The 25939-nt window shown below is 41.8% G+C and overlaps 1 protein-coding gene across 1 annotated transcript in view; it reads left to right on the top strand.

Annotated features, from left to right (window-relative positions):
* The window catches only part of LOC134586288 (centromere protein J-like), a 132672-nt gene that overhangs the window by 98419 nt on the left and 8314 nt on the right, over nt 1-25939 (top strand). The window contains exons 12-16 of the mRNA XM_063441773.1: nt 1523-1619; nt 2321-2427; nt 12428-12577; nt 13452-13559; nt 17834-17974. Of these exons, the coding sequence (XP_063297843.1) occupies nt 1523-1619; nt 2321-2427; nt 12428-12577; nt 13452-13559; nt 17834-17974 (603 nt within the window). The remainder of the gene's footprint in view (nt 1-1522; nt 1620-2320; nt 2428-12427; nt 12578-13451; nt 13560-17833; nt 17975-25939) is intronic.

Here is a 25939-nt window from a genome sequence, read left to right as displayed (position 1 = left end):
TCCTTTTTTTTTTTTTTTACACTGGTGGCTGTAGGCAGTGAAAGAAATATTGCAGCTGAGAAAAATTGCTCAGCTTTGGTATTTAAAGAGTTATGAGCAGTGCTTACTTAGAGTGCTGCTCATAGCTTATCTGTCAGTCTATGGATAACTAGCTGTGCCCTTAACTGGCAGAGGGGACCCCCAGCTATTAAACAATCTCTGGGGTTAAATCCCAGGACCACTAGCAGTGCCAACCGATTACTGTCCGCGCTGCCGGGAGGTAGGGGGCCCATTATAATTTGTGATAGTCCTGGTCAGCTTCCTAATGGCCGCTAGGATATGACGTCATTCTAGCATCGGCATCCCTACCTCTTTAGTACTAAATGTGTGTGTATGTGATTTTTATGTATGTTTTGTCAGTGATTGTCTGTGGATATGCCTGTGATTGATTGTGTATGTGGGTTTTGATTGTCTGTGTGTGTATGTATGTGATTGTGTGTATAGGTATGTCATTGTGTGTGGGGGGGTACTTGTTCATATAGGTCTGTGATTGTGTGTGTGGGGTTATTTGTTCGTATAGGTCTGTGATTGTGTTTATCTCTGGTTATGTGTGCATATGTATATACATGTGTATGTGTTTAGTAGATAGCTTCATAATTTGAGATCCTTAACCCCTTAAGGACCAAACTTCTGGAATAAAAGGGAATCATGACATGTCACACATGTCATGTGTCCTTAAGGGGTTAAATAAGCCAATCCCACATAAGGATAACAAATAAGAGATCTATTTACTAAACAATTGAAATATCAAAATTAAGAAAATGGCTTTTAAAATTACACTGATATACATTATCTATATTGTATATTTAACCCCTTAAGGACCTATGACATGTGTGACATGTCAGGATTCCCTTTTATTCCAGAAGTTTGGTCCTTAAAGGGTTAAAGTGTGGCCCAAAACAAATCCTCTCCGCTCAGTAGGCACAGGGAATCCATAAGGTTGGACACCCATGGTCTATGCCATCATTGGACATTAAAGCTTTGGACTGAAGGACAGCATAGCCAGTCATGTGATTCTTAAGGGGTCAAACAGTTGTTCAAAAACACCTGTTTGAGACCCCTTTACTTAACACTTGTATACAACAAAAACATCAACAGGTGGAGAGTTTTAAAAAGTGTAGTAATACTTGTCTCGAATGTGTGCTAGTTACAATAGCACAAGTTTGAGATATGTACTACTGCACTTTTAAGAGCACTCCACCAATTGATGTTTTTGTACAATACATTCAATATACATTCATTTAACCCCTTAAGGACCAAACCTCTGGAATAAAAGGGAATCATGACATGTCACACACGTCATGTGTCCTTAAGGGGTTAATAATGCTGAAGGGTAGCTTTGTAGTCAATACAATATAGTCAGTATTGTTGTGGACATTTGTATTTGTAATGTAAATACCGTGAAATCCGTATTTTTTATATATTTCTATGCTTCATTTTTCAGGGTTTAACTTGGATAATGTGTTTCCATATTATTTTATAGGTGGTGCCGTTGTCTGTATCTAAACATCGAAAATCACCTCTCACTGTCTCAAACTTTACTGTGTTTAAAGATTCCAGCATTTCATCTACATCAAAAGGTACACATTATCACCCAGTGCACCCACATACAACTTGTTTTTATTTTATTTCTGCATGTTGCTGTGACAGAGATTTGGAGTTTTGCATCTAAAAGGAAAAAGTTGTCTAGATTTTGGAGGCCTTCTTTTAGGGCACCAGTGAGAAATCTTAGCAAATTCAAGATTTTTGTGAGTTGCAGAAAGCCATTGCAAGCAAACCTGCTCATACCAGAACATACATGCTGCACACTGCACATAGACATTCCTGGTTGGTCAAATCTCTGTGTCCTAATTTCATACACCCCCACCCCCCATTCTATGACGCATGTACAAAGAATAATAATAAATTGTTGTTGGTTCTGATACAAACAATGAGCATTGCTCAAACGAACACAGTGGACACAAAAACTGAAAGAGCTACATTTTTGTTTCTAATGTATGTGTGAAGCTTTGAAGTTGATGGACTTACAGCAGCAGCACAGCCACATTGTTTCCATTGAAGCCAAGGTGTTCTACATATAGATTAACCCCTTAAGGACCAAACTTCTGGAATGAAAGGGAATCATGACATGTCACACATGTCGTGTGTCCTTAAGGGGTTAATAAAACATTGCCCTGTCTGACGAATATCAGATTCTATGCACTACATATTTTGACCAGTGTTAGGTGACTTGCACTGTCCAGTTTTCAGCTAGTACTCATGTGGAATGCTTTCTTTTTAGGAAGACCATCTTCATATTCTGGTAGTTCAGATGATATGCCTGCTGCTGCATCAGTAAAGAATGAGGACTGTATAAGCTTATCACAAGATAGCAAAATTGCAAATCAGGTAATGAACTAAACATGGGTTTCATTTTTTGAGATACCTAAAACTCATGTACATTTTAAATATTGCAGTTGTGTCAATGGGGAATCTTACCTGGCTGAAAATCACGAGTGTTAGTCAACAGCATGTTGGAGGCTGGTACTCTCTAACCTTAAGTCCTACTGAACCCGAAGCCCACTTGTCCTTTTACCTTTTCCACGCGGTAGTCATCCCCTACATTAGAAACAGAGCGACAATGCTTATGCTACTTTGACGTTTATGTATACTTTTAAAAGTTAGCATAGTAATCCTTAGTATTGCATATCAAAAAATCATGGTGTCATACTGTCACAGCAGCCCTCACAGATGCTAAAAGTAGTACAGGCATATCACACCAAACCATTGTGGTGCACTGAAATGACACAAATTCCCCAGCAGTTATGTTCGGAAAATATCAATTTGCCGTACTACCTGCAACTGACAGACAGGGGAGAGACTACCCAGGAGACAACCACAAAAAAGAGTGTGAAAGCCCTGGATGCAGCTCAGAGTTATCACATCTTAACAGAAATGTCTACAGGCTAGTTGTTAAATTAATACTTAATGCAGCAGTTTTAGTATATAGATCATACCACTACAGTTTTACTGCTCAAGTCTCTGTTATTTAAGAGTTAAAACACTTTCTTTCGGGTTATGTGACCCTAGCCACCCTTTCCATGGCTGCAAATCACACATCTCCATTAAAAAAAATAGTTTTGTGTTTAATCAGATCAGGGCCGGTGCAAGGATTTTTGGGTACATAGGCAAAGATGTATTTTTCCGCCTCCCCCCCCCATAACATCTTTGTGCCTCTTAACCAGCCTCTCTCCCCGTCCATTATTGGTCCCCTCCCTTCCCTGTCCCTTAGTGTTCTTCTGACAGTCACACACACTCAATGACAAACACACAGACTCACTGATCTGACACACACTCATTCATTGACACACACACACTGATTGACACTCATTGACAGACACACTGATAGTCACACACAGACTCAATGACAAAGATACTCTCACTGATTTGACAGACACTCACAAACACACACTGACAGACACACACATACACTGACACACTCATACACTCACATGCAACACTCATACAATCACTCACAGACACACACACACTCATATAATCACTCAGACACACACACTCACTCACACAGTCACTCACAGACACACACTCAGTCACACAGACAGTCACTCAGACACAGATACAGTCACTCACACACAGACACACATACTCACTCACAGACACACACACACACTCATATAATCACTCACAGACACATACACTCACTCATTGACAGTCACTCACAGACACACACTCACAGTCACACAGTCACTCAGACACACATACATTCACTCACAGACACACATACACTCACACACACACACACACACACATGCACACACACACATACACTCACACACACATACTCACACACACATACACTCACACACACATACTCACACACACATACACTCACACACACATACACTCACACACACATACTCACACACACATACACTCACACACACATACTCACACACACATACACTCACACACACACACATACACACACACACACACTCACACACACACACATACACACACTCACTCACAGACAGTCACACACACTCACTCACAGACACACAGACACTCACACACACACAGACACTCACACACACACAGACACTCACACACACTCACTCACAGACACACTCACTCACACACTGACACACACACTCACAGACACACACTCACAGACACACACTCACAGACACACACACACACTCACATACACTCACTAAATTTATTAAATAAACATTTTCCACCCAGCCTCCCTACCTGGAGAGCTGGTGTGGATGAGAATCATTCCCTGCCCACAGCCCATGCAGCCCCTCCACGGCAAATCAGGCCCCCGGGGGCCATGTGATCGCTCTCAAAGAGCAATCACATGACCCCCTATAGCTGGCTGTGGATATCAGAAATATCAGACAGTCCCCCTGCTGGTGGGACCTGGAAAAAAAAAATTAGACATGTTAAAAAATAGATATATTTATAAATATATAATATATGTGTATATATTATATGAATAATATATATACATATTATATATATTTAACATCATACATAGTGTATTTTAATACTAATATAAGTACATATATTAGTATTAAAATACACTTAGAATGACGTTACATATATATAATATACATATATTATATATAATAGATATATACACATATATTATATATATAAATACGTATAATTACAATAATAAATAAATAAAATAATAAAATTAATAAATAAAATATTGAAACAAAATGTTATATAAATTATATATTCATATGTAATTTCATTCTAACTGTATTTTGTTATTAATATATATATATATATTGGTAACAAAATACACTTAGAATGACATTCTATATATATCTATCTATATATAAAATACAAATAACCGCAAATATATATATATAGATAAATACAAGTAATTACATAAAAAATTACATTAGTATACACGTAGAATTTAAATACCTATAAATGCATATATATTAAAATTCTACGTGTATATTTAAGTAATCTTTTATCATAATTAGGTGATTTGATTAATTAAAATTTGATTGACATGCCTGACAACACAGAGAGAAAGTGCAGAGAATTTAATTTGCAAGCACTATATTTGACCCTGTAACTCTCCAAGACACCATAAAACCTGTACATTGGGGGTACTGTTTTACTCGGGAGACTTCGGAACTCAAATATTAGTGTTTCAAACTGGTAAAGTGTATTACAACGATTATATTTTAAGTAAAAGTGACGTTTTTTGCATTTTGTACAAACGAATGGCACTTTTATGGACTATATTATTGTTGTAATATGTTTTACTGTTTTAAAACACTAATATTTGTGTTTAGTGAAGTCTCCCGAGAATAACAGTACCCCCATGTACAGGTTTCATGGTGTTTTGGAAAGTTAGAGAGTCACATATAAGGCTTGCATTTCATTTTTTTGACATTGAAATTTGCCAGATTGGTTATGTTGCCTTTGAGAGCGTATGGTATCCCAGGAATGAGAATTACCCCCATGATGGCATACCATTTACAAAAGTAGACAACACAAGGTATTGCAAGTGGGGTATGTCCAGTCTTTCTTACTAGCCACTTAGTCACAAACACTGGCCAAATATTTGTTTTTTGCTTTTTTTCACACAAAAACAAATATGAACGCTAACTTTGGCCAGTGTTTGTGACTAAGTGGCTACTAAAAAGACTAAACATACCCCACTTTCAATACCTTTGGTTTTTTACTTGGGTTATATCAGCAAAATTGGGATATTATATTTTTTCCCCCAATCTATTTATTTTTGGGCAGTGGGGTGTCCCTTTAAACTGACACAAAATGTGTTTCAGAACCGACCCAAGAGGTTGGATCAGAATGGTTTTACTGAAGTGATAATTTTCATATTTGTACCATCAATTACCATACATCTGTTTCCCAGGGAATCTACTTGGTGTTGGTTTAAAGATCTATTATAAATATTTATAGAATAATTGCCTAATTGAACATCCACTAGTACAGTATATTTTACATCCATTTGTATCCTGTTTGTGGCTGAGTGTGTTTTTGTTGTGGTGGAGTTGGTCTGTCTGAAATTCTGGTTCATCATACCAAAACACAAAATGTAAAAATACGTTTTTGTGATGTGTTCAAAATAACAGAATTAAAAAAACAAAACAGCGAGGAAAAAAATTGGATTGGAATTAAATATTACCTTATTCAGTATGTGAATAAAATCTGTATTTAGCTTTAGAGTAACAGAAAAAAAAAAAGTCACATTGTGTACTGATGTACTGATTTTCTCAACACATGTTGAGAAAGCACCAAAGAAGGTGCGAAACGCCGCATCCAGGGCTTTCACACTCTTTTTCGGGGTTGTCTTCTAGGTGGTCTCTCCACTGTCTGGCAGTTGCAGGTAGTACGGCAAATTGATATTTTCCGAACATAATTAGTTTTTTCTCTCTCTCTTGCTGGGAAATTTGTGTCATTTCAGTGCACTACAATGGTTTGGTGTGATATACCTATACTACCTTTAGCATCTATGAGTGCTGCTGTGACAGTATGACACCATGATTTTTTGATATGCATACTTTTTTTTATTTTATATCAATAAATGTTCACTCCTTTTGTATACATAATTTTTCTGTGGCTTATTTGGGATTATCTATGTGTGCAGACCTACATGCACTTATTGTGACACATTATCCATAATAAGGAGTTGGGTGTTAATTATATGGTAACTACCTCCCTTGTTTTGATTAAACAGGATAGGCAGTTAACTTTCCTTCCAACTTCTGAGGTGATTCCTCAATAGAATAAACTGCTACAATGGTGCAATATGTTTAGACACCTTGGGGCAAAGAAAGATAAACACTAACTGAACACTCCCTATTGATAGAGACTGACAAACCTGGCTCTGGGTATATAGAGCTATCTGATAATTTAGGGGTAACACTCCCTTCGTCGCAAGCAGCTAGGGACAAATATATTTCAACATATAGCTATATGAATTACTTTTAGTTGACATTCAATAATATAATACATGAATCAAATTAAAATGCAGTGTCCACCTTCCTGCGCATTTCTCCTCATACTGTAGACTTCCTGAGTTAGTAAAGGTGACATATTATTCCTTCTGGTTTGTGTCATAATTGTGGGTGTGCCATGTAGGGCCAATCCTCAGTCACCTCCTGGCGTACGTCAAAATTCTAGGTGTGCCAATCTAATCAATGCCTCTTTGTTACAGCTCAGTATCCCCTTTGGAGGTGTGGTTACTAGATACGTAATCATTTTGCGAGTATTGTATCCCACCATTACACTTTTTATGGCAGTCTGATCTACTTCCCTTTTGGAGGATGGGCTATATGTACATCGATAACTGCCTCCATGGTTTCCTCTTACACAGGAATATATATAAATTCAAGACATATCATCTATTGCCTAAAGCAGGGGTAGGCAACCTTCAGCATGTTTTGGACTACATTTCCCTTGATGCATGCCAGCATTATAACTGTAAAAGCATTATGGGAGATTTAGTCCAAAACATCTGGAGTGCCAACAGTTGCCTACCCCTGGCCTAAAGCATTCTTCGCAAGTCTAGAGCCCTTTTATTTCATAAATATATGCAACTAAATAGATTAGTTGATGCTTATTGGGTAATGTACCCAAACCAGTGCATGCGTCCGTTAGGATGTGTGTTTTTAGGGTCATGTGATTACTTGGAAAGTGCTCCAGCATTATGTTTAATTAGAATATCATTGAATCTAGGGGTAATGTCAGCGGTTTACATGTACTTATCACTACCTGGATGTATTTCCAGAGCTGTGTCAGACCCAGGCAGGACCAAAAAGTGTGGAATAGGGAGCTATTTGGTTTGGTCCAATATATCATGTGCATACTTATAACATATTTGTAAAGTGACTTTTGTCAAGGAAGTGCCAGTGGTATTTAAGGGGGCTGGAGGCATCCATAGCAATTGGTTTTTAGAGAAGGGTCGCACATATTTGTTTTCTAGCCTTATTCACATGGGAACCACTGAAACAGTGCAATAGATGTGGTTAAAGAGTGCGATCAAGTGGAGTGCTTGCCAGGGTGAAAATCTTGCATAGTAAGCATTAGGGAAACCATCCAGCCTTGGTGATTTGTGTTTAGGTAACTTTTTGTATCACTTTTAGGACCTCTGTTTCCATGAAAGTACCCTAGTATAGCAGCCTGAGACTGGGAGATACTGGGTTGGGCCAGCCTTCCCATGGATGATCTCCATGTAAGAAGGTTGAACTTGTGATTCATCATTTCCAATGTTATAGAGGGCGCAGTAGTAACCAGCCCTTTATAACAACTCATTAATAATAAATGTCTAAATGTCTGAGGCTCAGTTCTGTAATTTTCAACGGTAGAGTGTTAGGTTCTCTCTTGATCTGCTCCATCTTCCTTTTAATCGCCATGGAAGGTCTGGATTTGTTAGTGTTCCAGATGTGTCAGTTGGTAAAGAAGGAACCTCCTCTTGAATTCTGAGTCCTTCCTCCACACTCCCAATTTGATAAGGTGGGCTCTCTATAGCGCCTTGTGTGCCAACCATAGATTGATGAGGTTGTGGATTGGAAATTGTCCTTGAAATAGTGCTCTAGCACTTTTGCTTCCTCGGTCTGGATCTCAGGGATTTCCATTAGTGACTCATTAAGCATTCACACCCTTAGTCCACTGGGTGGGTAGAGAGTTACATAGTATTATAGCTAAAAAAAAGAGAGATGCATCCATCAAGTTCAGCCTTTATCACATCCAAAAGAAGGCAAAAAAAACTATTTTGCAACAAACTAGGAAAAAAAGTTGAAAATGTGCAAATGACCGGGGCATGGTCTGATAAGGTGATTGGCTCTATGTTAGTGTCTGTAAGGTTGTGAAGAGCTCCCCATCCTCCTAGCACATGTCTTGTCAATCTTTCTCAGCTGGGTACAAGGATCTCCTGCAATCATAAATGGATGAAAGCAATAAACCTGTTACCAATGGCTATCAACGTGGCAGGAGGGTCCTTATTGAGTGGATATCATGCATCCAGCCCTGGGTTTATTAACAGTTAAAATCCCCACATACATAGAGTTCACCAGTTTTAAGGGACTCCACATTTTTAAGGTATTTGATTAACTAAATCTGCCCATCATTGGGGGTATTAAAGATTCAACATTGTGACCTGAATGTCGTTAAGCGGTATGGAAAGTGGACCTCGCTGGAGTGCAGAGAGAACTAAGTGGTTTGAAGCACCGAATAGGGGATATCGAGTCCAGAGAAGGGCAGGGTGAATGAAGACTGGATGACACCCACTCCAGGGTGGAATCACTTATCCATCAAGTCTAGCACCTCCCCGGTATGGTGGCCCAAAGATCTTGTTGGACTTCATCCACAAAGTACTGCAGGCATTGGAAGTGAAGAGAGACTGCGAATTGTCGCCCATCGTATCAGCCTTCAGGGACACCTTCTGTCAGCTTCTGAAGACCCAACAGAATTTTTGAAAGGCCTCCAATTGCCAACATTGCCTCTGCCGGTGCAACAAGGTGCAGTGGCCATGGAAACTGTGAACCCCAGCATTATGGAAGATGTGCAGCCCTGTGTCTACAGGCTCCCCCGTGGGACTTTCGGTACTGTGGGTTCTTCTGATGGGGCAGCAAGCACCCAAAAGGGCCTTTTTTCAGATATAGCATTCCACTCTTAAGATTTTACATTTAATTTCTTAGGTTTTGTTTTACTTGCCTATGGATGCCCTCACACGTTTCTTATGTAAATTGTTTGGCTAATCATGACGAAATTTTGTGGTTCCAACCACACCAAAATAATGTAAAAAAAACACACAAAATACGGAGACTCCCTTACTTTTAGTAGATGCGTACAAGTGGAAAGTAGTTGGGTGGGTTATGACTGCAAAAGTATGTCTCATGGAGGCACTTTACAGCAACTAGTGCACAACTCATCTCCCTAAAAGCAAACCTTCTCTTATGAAGGGTATTTAGTCCCTTGGTGTCATGATTTTATACTTGGCCATAAGGATGGATACATTGATTTTTTTTTACATGCCAGGTCCACCATGACCACCCCATGATACTTCCCTGTGCCGTTCCTTTCAGTGCAACCTGCGGGTCATTCCCCCCCATCGAATTGTTCAAGGGGTCCTGTCCCTCTTTTTTTCCTAACCCATCATGCTTAGGGTCTGTGCTCCCATAAGAGTCTGGAAAGTACAAAACAGCAAAAGAAAAATGGTTGAACATGTCTAAAAAGATACCAAATAATTGCAGGGGGCGGACCCTAACACCTGAACGAAATGGCCGCAACACACTGAAGCTCCTGAATAGGGGAACAAAAGCCGACATATATCATACCCTAAACTACACCATCAAGGGTGTAAAAATACCCACCTTGGCACCATCTCTGCACCACACTTACAGATGCCTTTTCTATTTCCGCAAACTAGCAGGAAAACCCGACAGAAATCTGGGGCCTACCTCGAGTCCCGCACTGCAGGGCAATGCTGGAAATACCGGAGTGGCCGGAGACTTACACATACTCACCTCCGTACCAGCCCACGCACACCTGCGGGTCACGGACACCATGGGCAGAAGATCCCAAAAGCCACCACCAGGTGCAAGCAAAGACACCCTGGACATAGACGCGCTGCTAAAGCTCCCAGCCAATGCAAAGATGGCGAGCCAGACCATAATGGAGGTTCAAGCGGCTCTGAGAGACCCACAGAGATGCCCCCAGAACCCTCACACACCCGATCGCACCAAGCAGACTCTGTAAAGGGAACTAACCTTACCGCAGCTACAAAACAAGACATCTCAGATTTACTGCACGAAATGTGGCAGCTGCATGCTGCAGACTTAGAACTGCTCAAAACCGAAATCATGGCAGTCACGGCACGCACACAGGCCTCCGAAGAGGCCATCTTGGACTTGAGGCAGGAAGTCCAAGGTCTAAAAGAATCCATTCACCAATTGCAGAATTCCCAGGCCACTCTAACAACCAGGGTGGACCTGACAAAGGACCGCCACAGGCGTGTAAACCTCAAGATCCGGGCATACCCGACTCCGTTGGCATAACAGAACTACCCCACTACTTCAGACGACTTACCACCTCCCTCATGTCGCACGCCAAGGCAAACAAACTCACCTTTGATGGCTTCTTTCGGATCCCAAAAACCGAGGCAAACACCACCACAAGCCTCACATGACGTCATCGTTAGATGCCATTCGACCAACGACAAGGTTCGACCAATAGCTGCAGTCCGGGGCAAGACCCCGCTCAATTTCAAAGCCTCTCAAGTCACCTTCTTAAAGACATAACGCGCAACACATTACTATGGCACCAATCAATGGGGCCTGTGACCAGCCAGCTGTGCAACGCAGGCATTAAGTTCCGGCGGGCTTTACCACGCACCCTGATAGTCCCCAGAGAGGGCAGCACGAAGAGACTGTCCACACTAACAGAAGCAGACATCTTCCTATGAGCCCTGGGGATTCCCACGAGAGAAGCGCTGACAGCAACTCTATCCAGTTCACATACCTGGAAGTACTGTGCCCTTTACCCCTGGAGGGAGCAAACATCCAGCAGCCCCGACCTGAAGGGACTATGCAAGCTCTAGTGATAATATACCACTGGGGTGGGGGCTGGGGTGAAGAAAGAGAAACATAGTGGTTTAGGGTGAAAGAGACACAACAGTGAATGGGGAGCAAAAGAGACACACCAGTGACTGGGCGAGTGAAAGCGACACACACAGGAGCTTGAGGGAGAAAGAAAAACACAGTAGGTGGGAGAAATAAAGAGACACACAGAGAGACTGCGAGGGGTGAAAGACACACACTTGTGATCAGGAGAAAGAGAGGCACAGGGACTGGGGTGAGAAAGAGAGACACAGGGGCTGTGGTGAGAAAGAGACACACAGGTGCTGGAGGGAGAAGGAGCCACACAAAGGTGATGCGGGGAGTGGAGAAAGAGGGGCTACAAACCTACCTCTCTGTTATTGAGTAACAGGTTCTGATCCATGTATCTGGCATTTTTCTTCTCCTTCATGCCCCTTGTTGCTGTCATTCACTCTAGGAATATTTAATGTTTGCTTATGTGATATTGATGTGCCAATCAATGTATGTTATTGTTACTGTATTGGGTGCTTTACATTGTTCTGTATATTTCATTAATGTACCAATTTGAAAAAAAATCAATGTAATGCTTACTGCTTGCAGTACATTATTTTGTGCCTCTCCCTGATGTTTGAATACAAATTTTTAAAGTAAAAACGAAATATTGACAAACTTTGTGAAAAGTATTACACCTATGGTACTGTAGAGTTTTTTTGTTTTTTACTTTTAACTTATTATACTGATACAATACCTAACCACTATTTTATTTGTGTTGTGGATATTTTGTAAATGCATAGGATGTTGACACTTTAAGTGTAAGAAAATTTGAAGACCAGCCAAATCCCTGGGAACAGGTGAGACCATCCACTAACTTAAGAAGAACTCGCAGTGTCACACCAAGTGGAAGGAAAACTCCTGTTGAGTATACTCACACCTCTGAAACAAAGGTATGCATTACAGTGTGTCTGTGTGTCTGAGGTAACAAAAACAGACATGGAACTTTCCTGTCATAGACACAAAAACGATAAGTGACAAATCCCAGCTAAATGAATGTCAAGATGTGTAATCGAGTCTTCCAGTTGTAAATATAATATAAATTTTCCTATTAGAATAATTATTAATATTCTTCAACAACTGATTGATGAAAGTGAGTTTTGGAAGCAAAGAAATCCTGTCAGGAACACATTTTTTATATATATAAAATTTGTCAAAATATAACCGTGTGTATCTGTTTAATACTGAAAACATGATTGCAGTTATATTGGAACTAATGGTGTCTATATACAATAAACTACATAATCAGGGTTCCAAATTTTAAGTCATTCTCAACGTTTTACTTACTACCTCAAATGCACATAAACAGCATTTTCTTTATTCACTACTTGCCTTTGGGATAAAATGTAGGGGCACATTTATGTGAGTCGCCAATTTGTGTGTGAATGCAAGAATGTGTTGCGAATTATTATTTTTTGGGGATGGTGCAATTGGTTCCCTTTCTTCTTGACAGTATCCCATCCCCACTCCATAGTGTTAGTCCAATCTAAATAACATTTTCACTCCCAATGTCACTTTCACTCACGCCTCTCTCTCTCCATGTTGCTCCATGTGACTGATCTTGTTGCTATTGATAGATGCGCTGGTTCTGGAGTGCCCAGGTAGCCAAGTTGTACACAAATGCCTAATTAAACCTCAGTAGCACCAAAGGATTCCACATTAGGAAACTGTCATGTTTTTATGGTTACAATTAAAACAAAAATAAAGTTTTGGCAATACTGCTTTGCTGCTTGAATTATGTTTTCCTAATGTTGTAATAATCTATAGAGTTCTCATCCAAAGTCCATTTTGTCAAGAAAGTCATCAACACGAGGGGAAAAGAAGAGCAGTGAAGATGACACTATTCAAGAAGAAACCCAGTATCCTGATGGAAAAGTAATCAATCTGCTTATTCTATCAAAAACTGTTAGGGAAACTTAATTCTAGCAAAACCATTCTGGTTTCCTCTGTTTTGGGAGGGGTTATCACTTGTTTTTCCACTACATATATACACATACCAAGAAAGTTATTGTGGAGGGAAATGTGATTTAAAAACACTTTCCACCTGAAGTCAGTAGATAGTTACGACTTGCTTTTTCCACAGAAATCTCAAATTTGCAGAGATGTTACTACTGTAAGGGATTATGGGTCAGCAAATCAAATTAGTTGAGACCAAGAAAGTTATGGTGGGGGAAAAAAATTTAGATTTCTGTGGGGAAACAAAAAAATTATATATATTTGAGATTTCTGTGTGGGGGGGGGAAACAAAAAAATAAATACAAATGATGAAAGTCCCCAGAGAGACTGAAAAGTAGATCTCTTTTATGGAAATACAATAAAATTTGGGATTTTTATTTAAGACCGTGAGTGCTGCCACTTTTCTACATAAACTGGATACCTAAAGCCTGGCAATTTAGCATAGCACCCGGCCATGCTAAACCATTGTGTGTCTGTCTGTTTCTTGGGTCCTCTACCAGAGACCTAGGAGTTTCAGGGTCCTGCGCAGTATTTTATCTGTTCCTAGAACTCCACTCTTCTGGACAGCGATATCAGCTGTCCCACCTGGAATCTGTTGAAGCCACTTCCCCCAACTTAGGAGTCACAGCCCCGAGTGCTCCTATCACAACTGGGACCACTACTACTGCCTTCACTTTCCATATTCTTTCAGTCCTTGGTATTTTTCCACCTTCTCATATTCCTTCTTCCTGATGTTATGGTGCCTGGATATTGCCACATCCACCACGACTGCAGTCTTCCGTTCCTTGTCTACCACCACAATGTTGGGTTGGTTGGCCAGCACTTGCTTGTCTGTCTGGCTCTTGAAGTCCCACATGATCTTAGCCCTGCTATTCTTAAATACCCTTTGTGGTATCTCCCATCTGGACTTAGGCAAGTCCAATCCATATTCTGTGCAGATGTTTCGGTACACAGTACACAATCCCCGCAACTTGGTTGTGTCTCTCCATGTATGCTGCTCCTGCTAACATCTTGCATCTGGCTACTATGACTGTCTCAGAGACCTTTTTGCACAGTCTGAACCTTGGGTCTTGCCTGGTGTGGTAGACTCCAGCTTCTATTGATCTGGTGCTGAGTGCCTGTGCTGCTAGGATTAGTGCCTCAGTGCTGTCTTTCAGTCCTGCCTTCTCCAACCACTGGTATTATTTTGTCATGTGAGTCACATCCACTATCTGCCAGTGGTACACCCCAATGGAGAGGTATGTCTTTGCCAAGGAACCTCTGCTTTTTATGCATCCTCTATCTGTTGAAGTCTGAGGCATTGCCTTAGCAGTTCATCTTTGAGAACCATCTTCGTGATGTACTTGTGGATGCTCTGTGTTTCATCCAGGACTCATCAGACCCCGACCTCCTTCCTTCTGGCAGGTGTACTGTCTCTGTGTGCTGGATTTCGGGTGGAATCCTCCATTCATAGTGAGTAGTTTTCTGGTCTTGACATCCATGGTGACCAGTTCTTCTCTTGGCCAGGTTATTCCAGCTGGGTACCTGATGACCGGTAGGGCATATGTGTTAAATCTTGTTCTTGCCATTGAGCTGGGACTTCAGGACCTGTCTAACTCTTTGGAGGTACTTGGATGTTGCTATCCTCCTTGCCTCTTACTCATGGTTGCATGCATTTGTGGTATCCCCAGGTACTTCAACTCCTTCTGTCCTGATCATCTTCCCTCTTTTTGCTATCATCAGCCCACACTTCACTAGTTCAAACGATATTCTGTTGTCCTTGCTGTATATCTTAGTTAGGTGGATCAGTGAGTCAATGTCTTGCTCATTCTTGGCATACAGCTTGATGTCATCCATGTAGTGGTAGGTGGCTGATGGTAGCTCCACTCTTGAACCTGTATCTGTATCCACTCTTCTTGATAATCTGGCTAAGGGAGTTGAGGCCTATGCAGAACAGCATAGGAAATAGCGCATCATCTTGGTATATGCCACATTTGATGTCCACTTGAGTTATTGTCCTGGGATTGGCTTCTAGAGTTGTTTTCCACTTGCCCATCGAGTTCTTGATGAAGGCTCTTATTGTCTTGCTGACCTTGTAGAGAACCAAGCATTCCAGTATCCATGTGTGTGGCATTGTGTCATAGACTTTCTTGTTGTCAATCCAGGCCATGCACAGATTGGTCTGTCTGGTCTTAGAATCCCTTATGACTGCTTGGCCTACCAGTAGTTGGTGTTTTGATCCTCTGGTGTTGTTTCTAATCCCCTTCTGAGTATTGCTCATATATTTACTCATATGCCCCTGGATCTTGGAGGCTACGATACCTGACAGGAGTTTCCATGTTCTGTGGAGGCAGGTTATTGGTCAGTAGTTGGATGGTGGTGTTCCCTTGTGAGAGTTCTTCATGATCAGTATTGTTCTCCCTTGTGTTAGCCAGTTAGGGTGAAAGCCTGTTGCAAGTAGCTGGTTCATTTGTGCTGCTAGGCTTTCGTGCAGAGCTTGTTAACTTCTTTATCCAGTAGTTGTGGATCATGTCAGACCCTGGAGCTGACTAACTCTTGTGTGTTGCTCTCTATTGGATATCTTCGACTGTGATGGTGACTGGTTCCTGTTCTGGCAGCACGCATTGGTCTCCTTTCAGGTCCAGTAGCCACTGGGCCTCGGTGCTATGAGATGCTTCTTTCTCCCAGATATTCTTCCAGTACTGTTCAGTCTCCGCTCTGAGTGGGTCTTGCAAGGAGATGTGGCAGTTACTCTGTAGCTGTGCATACACCTTGGGTGGTTCTTTGGTAAAGAGGGCATTGATTCTCTTAGCCTTTGCTTCTCTGGTATATCTGCTCAGTCTGGTTGCCAGTGCTGTCAGTCTTTGCTTAGCGGTTTCCAGTGCCTCTAGTATGGGCATATCCTTGTACTTCCGCAGCAGCTTTGATCTTTCTACCTCTGTTAACTTGATCCAGCTTACTAACTTCCTTCTGTGTTGTCTTTATCTTTGCTTCCAGTCGTAGTCTCCATGGTGGGCATTGCTTCTTTTTGAGCCTGATCTTGTAGTCCAGTAGCTGGAGGACCACTAATGCTGTGGCATATATGAGCATGTTGGTCTCTGCGATGGTGCAAGTTTGGCATTGTGGACAATGCTTTATTAACTGCAGCTAGCATGCTGTCTGGCAGTAGCTTTCCAGTGATCTTCGGTAGTCTTGTCCACTGGTCAACGACTGCTAGTTTATCTAGGATCATTTCCCTTATATCTGTTGTTATGCCATCTTAGGGTATGGATTCCGGTTGGCAATTCTCTGGTGCCGGTAAGAGTGTGGGTATGGGAATTTCTTCCTCTTCATGGTGCATGATTGATTTCTTCTGTAGTCCGTTTAATTCAAGTTGTGACACTAGATTTCTCTTAAAGATGTTAAAACGTTGTATAACCAGCTGAAATGGTCTCTTGTTCATCCGTAGCTCCCACATACGTTTCATGTAGCCTCTCCCGTTGGGTCTGCTGTTGTAGTAGCATTCAAGCAGGTCTAGGTTTTCGCTCCGTGTCCAGGAATGATTTGTTCCAGTAGCCCACTTGTCGTCAGATTGCCCTGGTTCCCTAACATCTGACACGGACCTTGTTAATCCGGGTGACGTCCGAGTCGGCATGACTCTCTTGGTTTGTGTTGCTCTCATATTGTTGAGGTGGACAGGGTATATATGGTTAGGTATCTTGCCCAGGGACACTTACGGGTGCAGTGGTCGGACCGTGATTCAAAATGCTTCCAATTGTGCAACAGACTAGGAAAAAAATTCCTTCTTGACCAGAGAATAGCAGTCAGATATCTGCTTGGATCAAGAAGCTTATTACCACACTAATTAAAATGTATTTCCCAGTATATTATGTTTTTGCAAGTATTTATTTAATTGCTGTTTAAATATCTGTACAGACTCTGATAAAACCACATCAGGCAGAGAATTCCCCACCCTTATTATTCTTGCTATAAAAAACCCTTTTCTTTGCCTTAGAGTAAATCTCTTTATTCCAATACTTATGATGGGAAAGTACAGAACAAATCAGAATTTATATGAGCCCTTCATTCTCATGAGTAAACCAATGATTTGATTCAATATTAAAATGTTTCTTTAAATATGATAATTATAGTAATTTAAACAAAATAACACTCTATTCCACATACCTATAATTGTTTAATTTAATGTTAATTTTTGCTTTATCAATGGCTTGTAGGTAGAGCAACTGCTATCAGATGGACGCAGAGTCATTGGATTCAATAATGGAACAAAGAAGGAGATCAGTGCAGACGGATCAACTACAACCGTATCGTTTTTTAATGGTGATGTGAAGAAGATAATGCCTGACCAAAGTATAGTATGTGAATATTGTATTACTTTGTTCCAAAATGCAAACAGTATCTTTTTTAAACTGAAAGATTGACAAGAGTTCCAAGAAGCATGGAATGAACTATTAATATGTATTTATAATAAAGAAATAACAAAAAAAGGGGTATTTTCAAATCTAGTACTGCACAGTGGATGAATCATAATGCCAGGAAAAACTGACCCTGGAAAGTGTAGGGCTTTAATTTCAAGACATAAAGTTCCAACCTGATTTAGAATATTGTGTGTTAGATATATTTACAGCCACTAAATTAATGGTTTTGAAAAAAAAAAACAAGTTCGAACAAAATGGGTTAAAAAATTTTTTGTTTTGTTTTTTTTTAATTCACATGTACTCTTTGTATTTATGTCAGTTTTACTGCATTTAGAATGAATTAACTTCGATAAACTTTGTAACAATATATATATATGGATTTATTAACTAAAAAATGTCAGGTGATTTAACAATACTCAAATATTCTTTATTCATTTAAAAAAAATATTAAGTGAGTTGAAAACCATACAAGGGTGTAACAATTTATCGATAATACAACATTTACAGTGCATAGAAACAGTGGCATAAAAATGCTATTTTATGTGATTGGCAGAGCTTATAAATTAACATAAAATAGACTATAAATATATATGTGTGTGTGTGTGTGTGTGTATATATATATTTTTAAATAACAACCAATAATTGAGTAGTAAGTTGTGCAAAAATTAGGACAGTAACACTTTCTCTATGCTAGACAAAGGGCGATAAACCTTTTGTACTCTAGGGGCTGCAAGGTATGATGGAACAGCATAGTTTCTGGTGTGAATGTAGGTGGGGACTATGGTAGAAATAGTTTTAAGAAAAAAAAGGAAATGTTGTAAAAGCGCTAAACAGGCATTCAAAAGGAGAAAAAAAAAAAACGGGTATAAACAATATCCTTAAGAAAAAAAATAGTTTTAAACCACTATAAGTTAACAGTCTACAGCAAGCATGTCAAACTCAAAGTCTAGCAAGGGCCAAATAAACAAGGTTTTAGTTTATCTGGGCCGCAAAAAAAATAAAAACATTTAAATTTTTATAGAAACTTAGGTTTAGTTTGAGTTCCCCCCCACCCCATATACTAAATCCCAGCACTCCCCTCTAGCCAACAAGCAGGCTCTACTCACATTGCCGCTGCCAGTATGCGACTTTGAAGTCCAATCTTTGGTATACCCCAAATGGCACCATCCGCACCCTGTGCCAAAGCGTATCCTGATGTCATATTCCAGCGCCCGGCATCACTACAGAGGGCGCGAGGGAGCAGTGAGGAGCAGGAACACTGAGCTCCCTCGCTGCATCCACCTTCCTCTCCTCCCCGGTCGGGTAAATGTTAGCAGAGTAGGCACCTGCAATGTGGAGAAAGCAGGTGCCTACTCTGCTTGGAACACTAAGAATGTACTCGCGGCTCACCGGGCCGCAAAGATGTCCATTCTGGGCCACATGCGGCTCGGGCTGCTAGTTTGACATGCTTGGTCTACAGAGCCATCATATATGTAGGATGGTGTCCTCTTCTATTCCATATCATCAACTCCATCCAATCCGTAATTGGAAATATGTGTTGATGAATGGTACCTTTGGGTCAGTAGTTTGTAGGCAGACTCATCCTTGGGCAGATAGAGCAGTTGTCTGTGTTCTGCATTTACTTTTTACTTGGATCTGCCAGACACTGCCTCCTGCTTCTCTGTAGATTTTAGCTCATTGGCTGAGAGGAATCTAGAACTTGAATGCCCTGTAGTTATAGATTCCTGTGATACTTGGATTGTTCTCTTTAGATGATATTTTTTTCAGTGCAGTAAATGAACGTCCTAGGTCTCTATCTCATTCTGTCATACATGGGGTAAAGGAACTGGGATTCTTGAGAGATATATGAAATGCCATGAGTGAAATTGAGTTTGTCTTGTCATAAAGTTTTTACAAATGCTCGCAGTTTAGGGAATAAGATTTATTAACTGTGGCAATAATGGCAAATATGAATGTAGATTTAGTGGCTGTTACTAAGACATGGTATAATGAGAAGAATGACTGGGATGTAGCAAAGCCAGGGTACTGTTTTAAAGAAAAGACAGAGAAGGCAAGTAGGGGGAGGGGTGACCCTGTATGTGAAGGATAGCATAAAATGTAGCCTAATAAAAGTAAGCAAACCGAGTCTGTCTGGGTTACGTTAGAATTTGGTAATCACACAGTAAGTCCTGTAGGCCACCTTGGCAAATAGAAGAGAGAGATAATATACTAGTTGAGGAAATAGCTAAAATGACAATGAAGGGGGGAGTTATCATAATGGGTGACTTTAATCTTCCTCATATAAACTGAAAACCACAATAGCTGCTTGCACCAGGAGCACACATATTCTAAACTCCCTACTGGGATTGTCTCTAAAACAACTCGTAAAGAGGCTATATCAGGGGTCAAGTCCTGGGGAATAAAGTGTGGGAACTCACTCGAGTTCCACCCCCACCCCACCACCAAAAAAAAAACCAAAACTTGTATGCATATATAAACACGTACACACACACTCAGGTGCACACATACACTTACAGACACACACGTACACTCACAGACACACAAAGACACACACACACACACACAAATTCACAGATAGACACACATACCCTCACAGGCACACACATACACTCCCAGACACACACACTCCCAGACACATACACACACACTCCCAGACACATACACACACACACTCCCAGACACATACACACACACACTCCCAGACACACACACACACTCCCAGACACACACCCAGTCACATACACTCTCATACATACACACACACACTCACAGACACCAACACACAAATACACATACATACACACACTCCCAGACACACTCCCATACACACACACACACACATACACACAATCACACACACACTCCCAGACACACACACACACACACACTCCCAGACACATACACACACACTCCCAGACACACACACTCCCAGACACACACACTCCCAGACACACACACTCCCAGACACACACACACACACACAGACACCAACACACAAATACACATACATACACACACTCCCAGACACACCTACACCCACACAATCACAGACACACACACTCCCAGACACATACACACACACATACACTCCCAGACACATACATTATCTCACAGACACACACACTCCCAGACACACACACTCCCAGACACACTCACTCCCAGACACACTCACTCACAGACACATACACTCACATACACACACACACTCCCATACACACACATACACACACACTCCCAGACACATACACACACACTCCCAGACACATACACACACACTCCCAGACACACACCCAGACACACACACTCCCAGACACATGCACACACACACTCACAGACACCAACACACAAATACACATACAGACACACTCCCAAACACACACACACACACACATACACACACTCCCAGACATACACTCACAGACACACACACTCCCAGACACACACACTCCCAGACACATACACTCCCAGACACATACACTCCCAGACACATACACTCCCAGACACATACACACACCCAGACACATACACACACCCAGACACATACACACACCCAGACACATACACACTCCCAGACACATACACACACACTCACAGACACCAACACACAAATACACATACATACACACACTCCCAGACACACACACACACACACACACAATCACAGACACACACACTCCCAGACACACACACACTCCCAGACACATACATTATCTCACAGACACACACACTCCCAGACACACACACTCCCAGACACACTCACTCACAGACACACTCACTCACAGACACATACACTCACAGACACATACACTCACAGACACATACACACACACATACACTCCCAGACACACACATACACACACACTCAAAGGCACACACACTCACAGACACACTCACAGACACACACACACACACATACACATACACACACATGCATACACTCACACATATACACAAGAATTATTGCATATTTTTGTAAAAATTAAAAATGTCCACCCAGCCTCCCTACCTGGAGAGCTGGCGTGGACCTGTCCCTGGGGTCCAGTGGGGCTTCAGTGCGGCCGGCTCTTGTCTCGCTGTCAGACGCGGCGAGGGAGCTGTGTTCTCTCTGCTCCCTCTCGCCGCGCGGGCTGTCTACTGATGCTTGGAGCCGGAAATTACGTCATATTCCGGCTCCCAGCATCAGCAAACGGCGCGCGGCGAGAGGGAGCAGAGAGAACACAGCTCCCTCGCCGCGTCTGACAGCGAGACAAGAGCCGGCCGGGGGGGGCCTTCAGGAGGCTATTAGGCCACCCCTTGGCCCCCCCATGACAGGGGAAACACAGGGGCATTTGGGGGCGGCATTTTTTGCCGCCCCCTGAGTGCCTGCAGGACCACAAACGGGAACGGCGTTCCTGCTCTAAAAAAAGTGCAGGACCGCCGTTCCCACGCGTTCCTGCAGGACTCGAGCCCTGGGCTATATTAGATGTAGTGTTAACAAAAGAGATTTGGTATCAGATATTACTGTAGGTGAAAGTTTAGGATTTAGTGATCACCAGTCAGTATGGTTTAATATAAGAAAAGTGACTGAGTCACACCACACAAAAAACAAAGTTTTACATTTTAGAAAAATAGACTTTTCTAAAATTAGAATATGCGTAAAGGAGTCATTATCAGACTGGAGCAGTTTAAATGGAGTCCAAAAGAAATGGGATTATTTAAAAGTTGCACTAATGAAAGCAACAGAAAATTCCATTAGGCTTGTCAGTAAGAGCAGAGAAATAAGAAACCACTGTGGTACTTCACAGAAGTGGCCAAAATAGTAAAAAAAAACTAAACGTTTGCATTTTATAAAAAAAAAAAAAAAAAAAAAAACCCTAGAGCAGTGATGGCGAACCTTTTTGAGCCCGAGTGCCCAAACCGCAATACATGCCAACTTTTTTTTTGGGTAGGGGTACTGTGTGTGGGGGGGGTACTGCTGGGGGGTAGGGGTACTGCTGGAGGGGTAGGGGTACTGCTGGGGGGTAGGAGTACTGTTGTGGGGGGTAGGGGTACTGTTGTGGGGGGTAGGGGTACTGTTGTGGGGGGTAGGGGTACTGTTGTGGGGGATAGGAGTACTGCTGGGGGGGAGGGGTACTGCTGGGGGGTGGGGGGTACTGCTGGGGGGGAAGGGGTACTGCTGGGGGGAAGGGGTACTGCTGGGGGTGGTAGGGGTACTGCGGGGGTAGGGGTACTGCGGGGATAGGGGTATTGCTGGGGGGTAGGGGTACTGCTGTGGGGGGGAAGGGGTACTGCTGGGGGGATAGGGGTACTGTTGTGGGGGGTAGGGATGCTGTGTGTCAGTACCCCCCCTCCTTCTTACCTTTAATGAAGTGGGGGGGGGGCGGCCCAGCCATCCCTGGTGGTCCGGTGGTGGTAAGCACTGCAGGGGGAGGGATCTGTGAATCAGTTCCCCTGTCGTCCCGCCGCGATGCTGTGTGGAGCGTTGCCATGGTAACGCTCCACACAGCATCGCGCAGGAGGACAGGGGAGCTGCATCACAGATCCCTATCCTTGCCTCCCAACCCGGAAGCAGAGTAGGCGCCTGCCGTTTCGGGCAGGCAGGTGCCTACTCTGCATTGATGGTGAACCTATGGCCGCGTGCCCACAGAGAGGGCCCGGCGTGCCACAGGTTCGCCATCACTGCCCTAGAGTGAGGAAGACAGACCGATCTATAAGATTAGGCATAAAGAGCCAAAGCCAGTTATAAGAGCCTCCAAAGGACACACAGAAGAGAAACTAGCACAGTCAGTAACAAAGAAGGATAAAAAAAAGAATTTGATACATAAATGAGAATAAGAAAGTAAAACAAGGATTAGTATTAGAAGATTTAAAACAAAAGAAGGAAGGTATGTAGAAGAGGATAAAGGTCTCACTGACTGCCTCAATGAATGCTCCGTATTTACGGATGAAAATTAAGGAAATGGACCTCAGTTAGGAAAAAGGACAAATGAGTCATTTGTTACATGTGCGTTTACAGAGGAAGCGGTTCTATTTCAACCGTCAAAACTAAAGACAAATAAGTCGAAGGAATAACCCTGAGGGAATACACCCAAAGTTATTAAAATCGCTTAGTGGTGTACTAGCAAAACCATTACGGGTTTATTTAACCAATCGTTAACAGGAGTAGTCCCAGAAGATTGGAAATGAGCTAATGTTGTACCCATTCATAAGAAAGGTAAGGGCAGAGTACAGAATATTTGATACACTAATAACCTCAACATCTGAGAAAAGGGATTTAGGAGTAATTAGTTCAGATGACTTAGAAGTAGGCAGACAATCCACTTAAAAAAAATAATAATAATAATAATCTTAATGTGTAACTAAAGATCATTTGAAACTTAAAGGACCACTATAGTGCCAGGAAAACATACTCGTTTTCCTGGCACTATAGTGCCCTGAGGGTGCCCCCACCCTCAGGGACCCCCTCCCGCCCGGCTCTGGGGAGAGGAAAGGGTTAAACTTACCTTTATTCCAGCGCCGGGCGGGGAGCTCTCCGCCTCCGATCCTCCCTTTCGGCTGAATGCGCATGTGCGGCAAGAGCTGCGCGCGCATTCAGCCGGTCGCAAAGGAAAGCATTTACAATGCTTTCCTATGGACGCTTGCGTGCTCTCACTGTGATTTTCACAGTGAGAATCACGCAAGCTCCTCTAGCGGCTGTCAGTGAGACAGCCACTAGAGGATTTAGAGGCTGGCTTAACCCTTATATAAACATAGCAGTTTCTCTGAAACTGCTATGTTTATATAAAAAAGGGTTAAACCTAGCTGGACCTGGCACCCATACCACTTCATTAAGCTGAAGTGGTCTGGGTGCCTAGAGTGGTCCTTTTAAAAAAAAAATTAAAAAAAAAATACTTTTACAGAATTGCATTAATATATGCACTTGGAATACCATGTCTTTCATATTGGCTCATTGATTATTATTTTACCTATTAATTATGTTATGCACAATATTGCTTTTATTACATATTTCCCTCCCACTCCCTGCAGCTCAGGAAGGACCTCTGCTATTCATTGAAGTTTATGATTTTCGTTTTTGTGCTTCCTATTGAATTTTGAGTAATCTTTATTACTGTAGGGCACTTTTCATTTTTTGAATTGGGCATTGTTATACCTTAATAAAATGCATCTCAATGTAACTCATTGCATCCCAAACACTAGTGTTTTAGTAAATATTAAATAAGAGCAGATTCAGTATTTTAGAACTTGCTTTTATTTTCTGGCATCCAGGTCTGTATTTTATTTATTTATTTATATATTTACAAGTGCAAGGACCAGTCAGAGTTTTTACTTTGTCCATTACACTTTTTCTTAATATAATTGAAACGGTGTTTACTTATTTTTGTGCTGTTTGATTTAATGTTGTCACATGTGGAATGATTTCCTAGTTTTCATGTTATTACAAATTCCACTTGTTACACTATAGGTTGCTGATGTATGTTGTTTTGTTATGCCCAGTTCTCACAATGTCAATTTATTAACCTCGGCAGGAGTGGTGTATTCTGGTTTTGTGCTGCCCTAGGCATGACAAAACTCAGGCACGCCCCCCCCCCCCCCCTTCTAAATTTCACTTCCTATTAAAAACCAACACGCTCTTTGCCTAACAGACACACGACTACACTGACATACACTCACTGACAGATACAGTCATGGTCACACACTTTCACTGAAACATTCACATTCACTGACAGACACATTAACGGACACACGCATTCACTGACAAGACACATACACACATTTACTGACAGACGCACACTCACTCAGTGTCAAACACACACTCACTGACAGACACACACTGACAAACACATATACACACTCACTGACAGACACATATACTCAGTGTCAGAGACACACATTCACTAACAAACCTACACATTAACTGACAGA

Source organism: Pelobates fuscus, chromosome 2 (genome assembly GCF_036172605.1).
Source record: "Pelobates fuscus isolate aPelFus1 chromosome 2, aPelFus1.pri, whole genome shotgun sequence".
Classification (NCBI taxonomy): domain Eukaryota; kingdom Metazoa; phylum Chordata; class Amphibia; order Anura; family Pelobatidae; genus Pelobates; species Pelobates fuscus.
The sequence above is the reverse complement of the archived record's forward strand: the minus strand, read 5'-3'. Positions and strand labels throughout refer to the sequence as shown.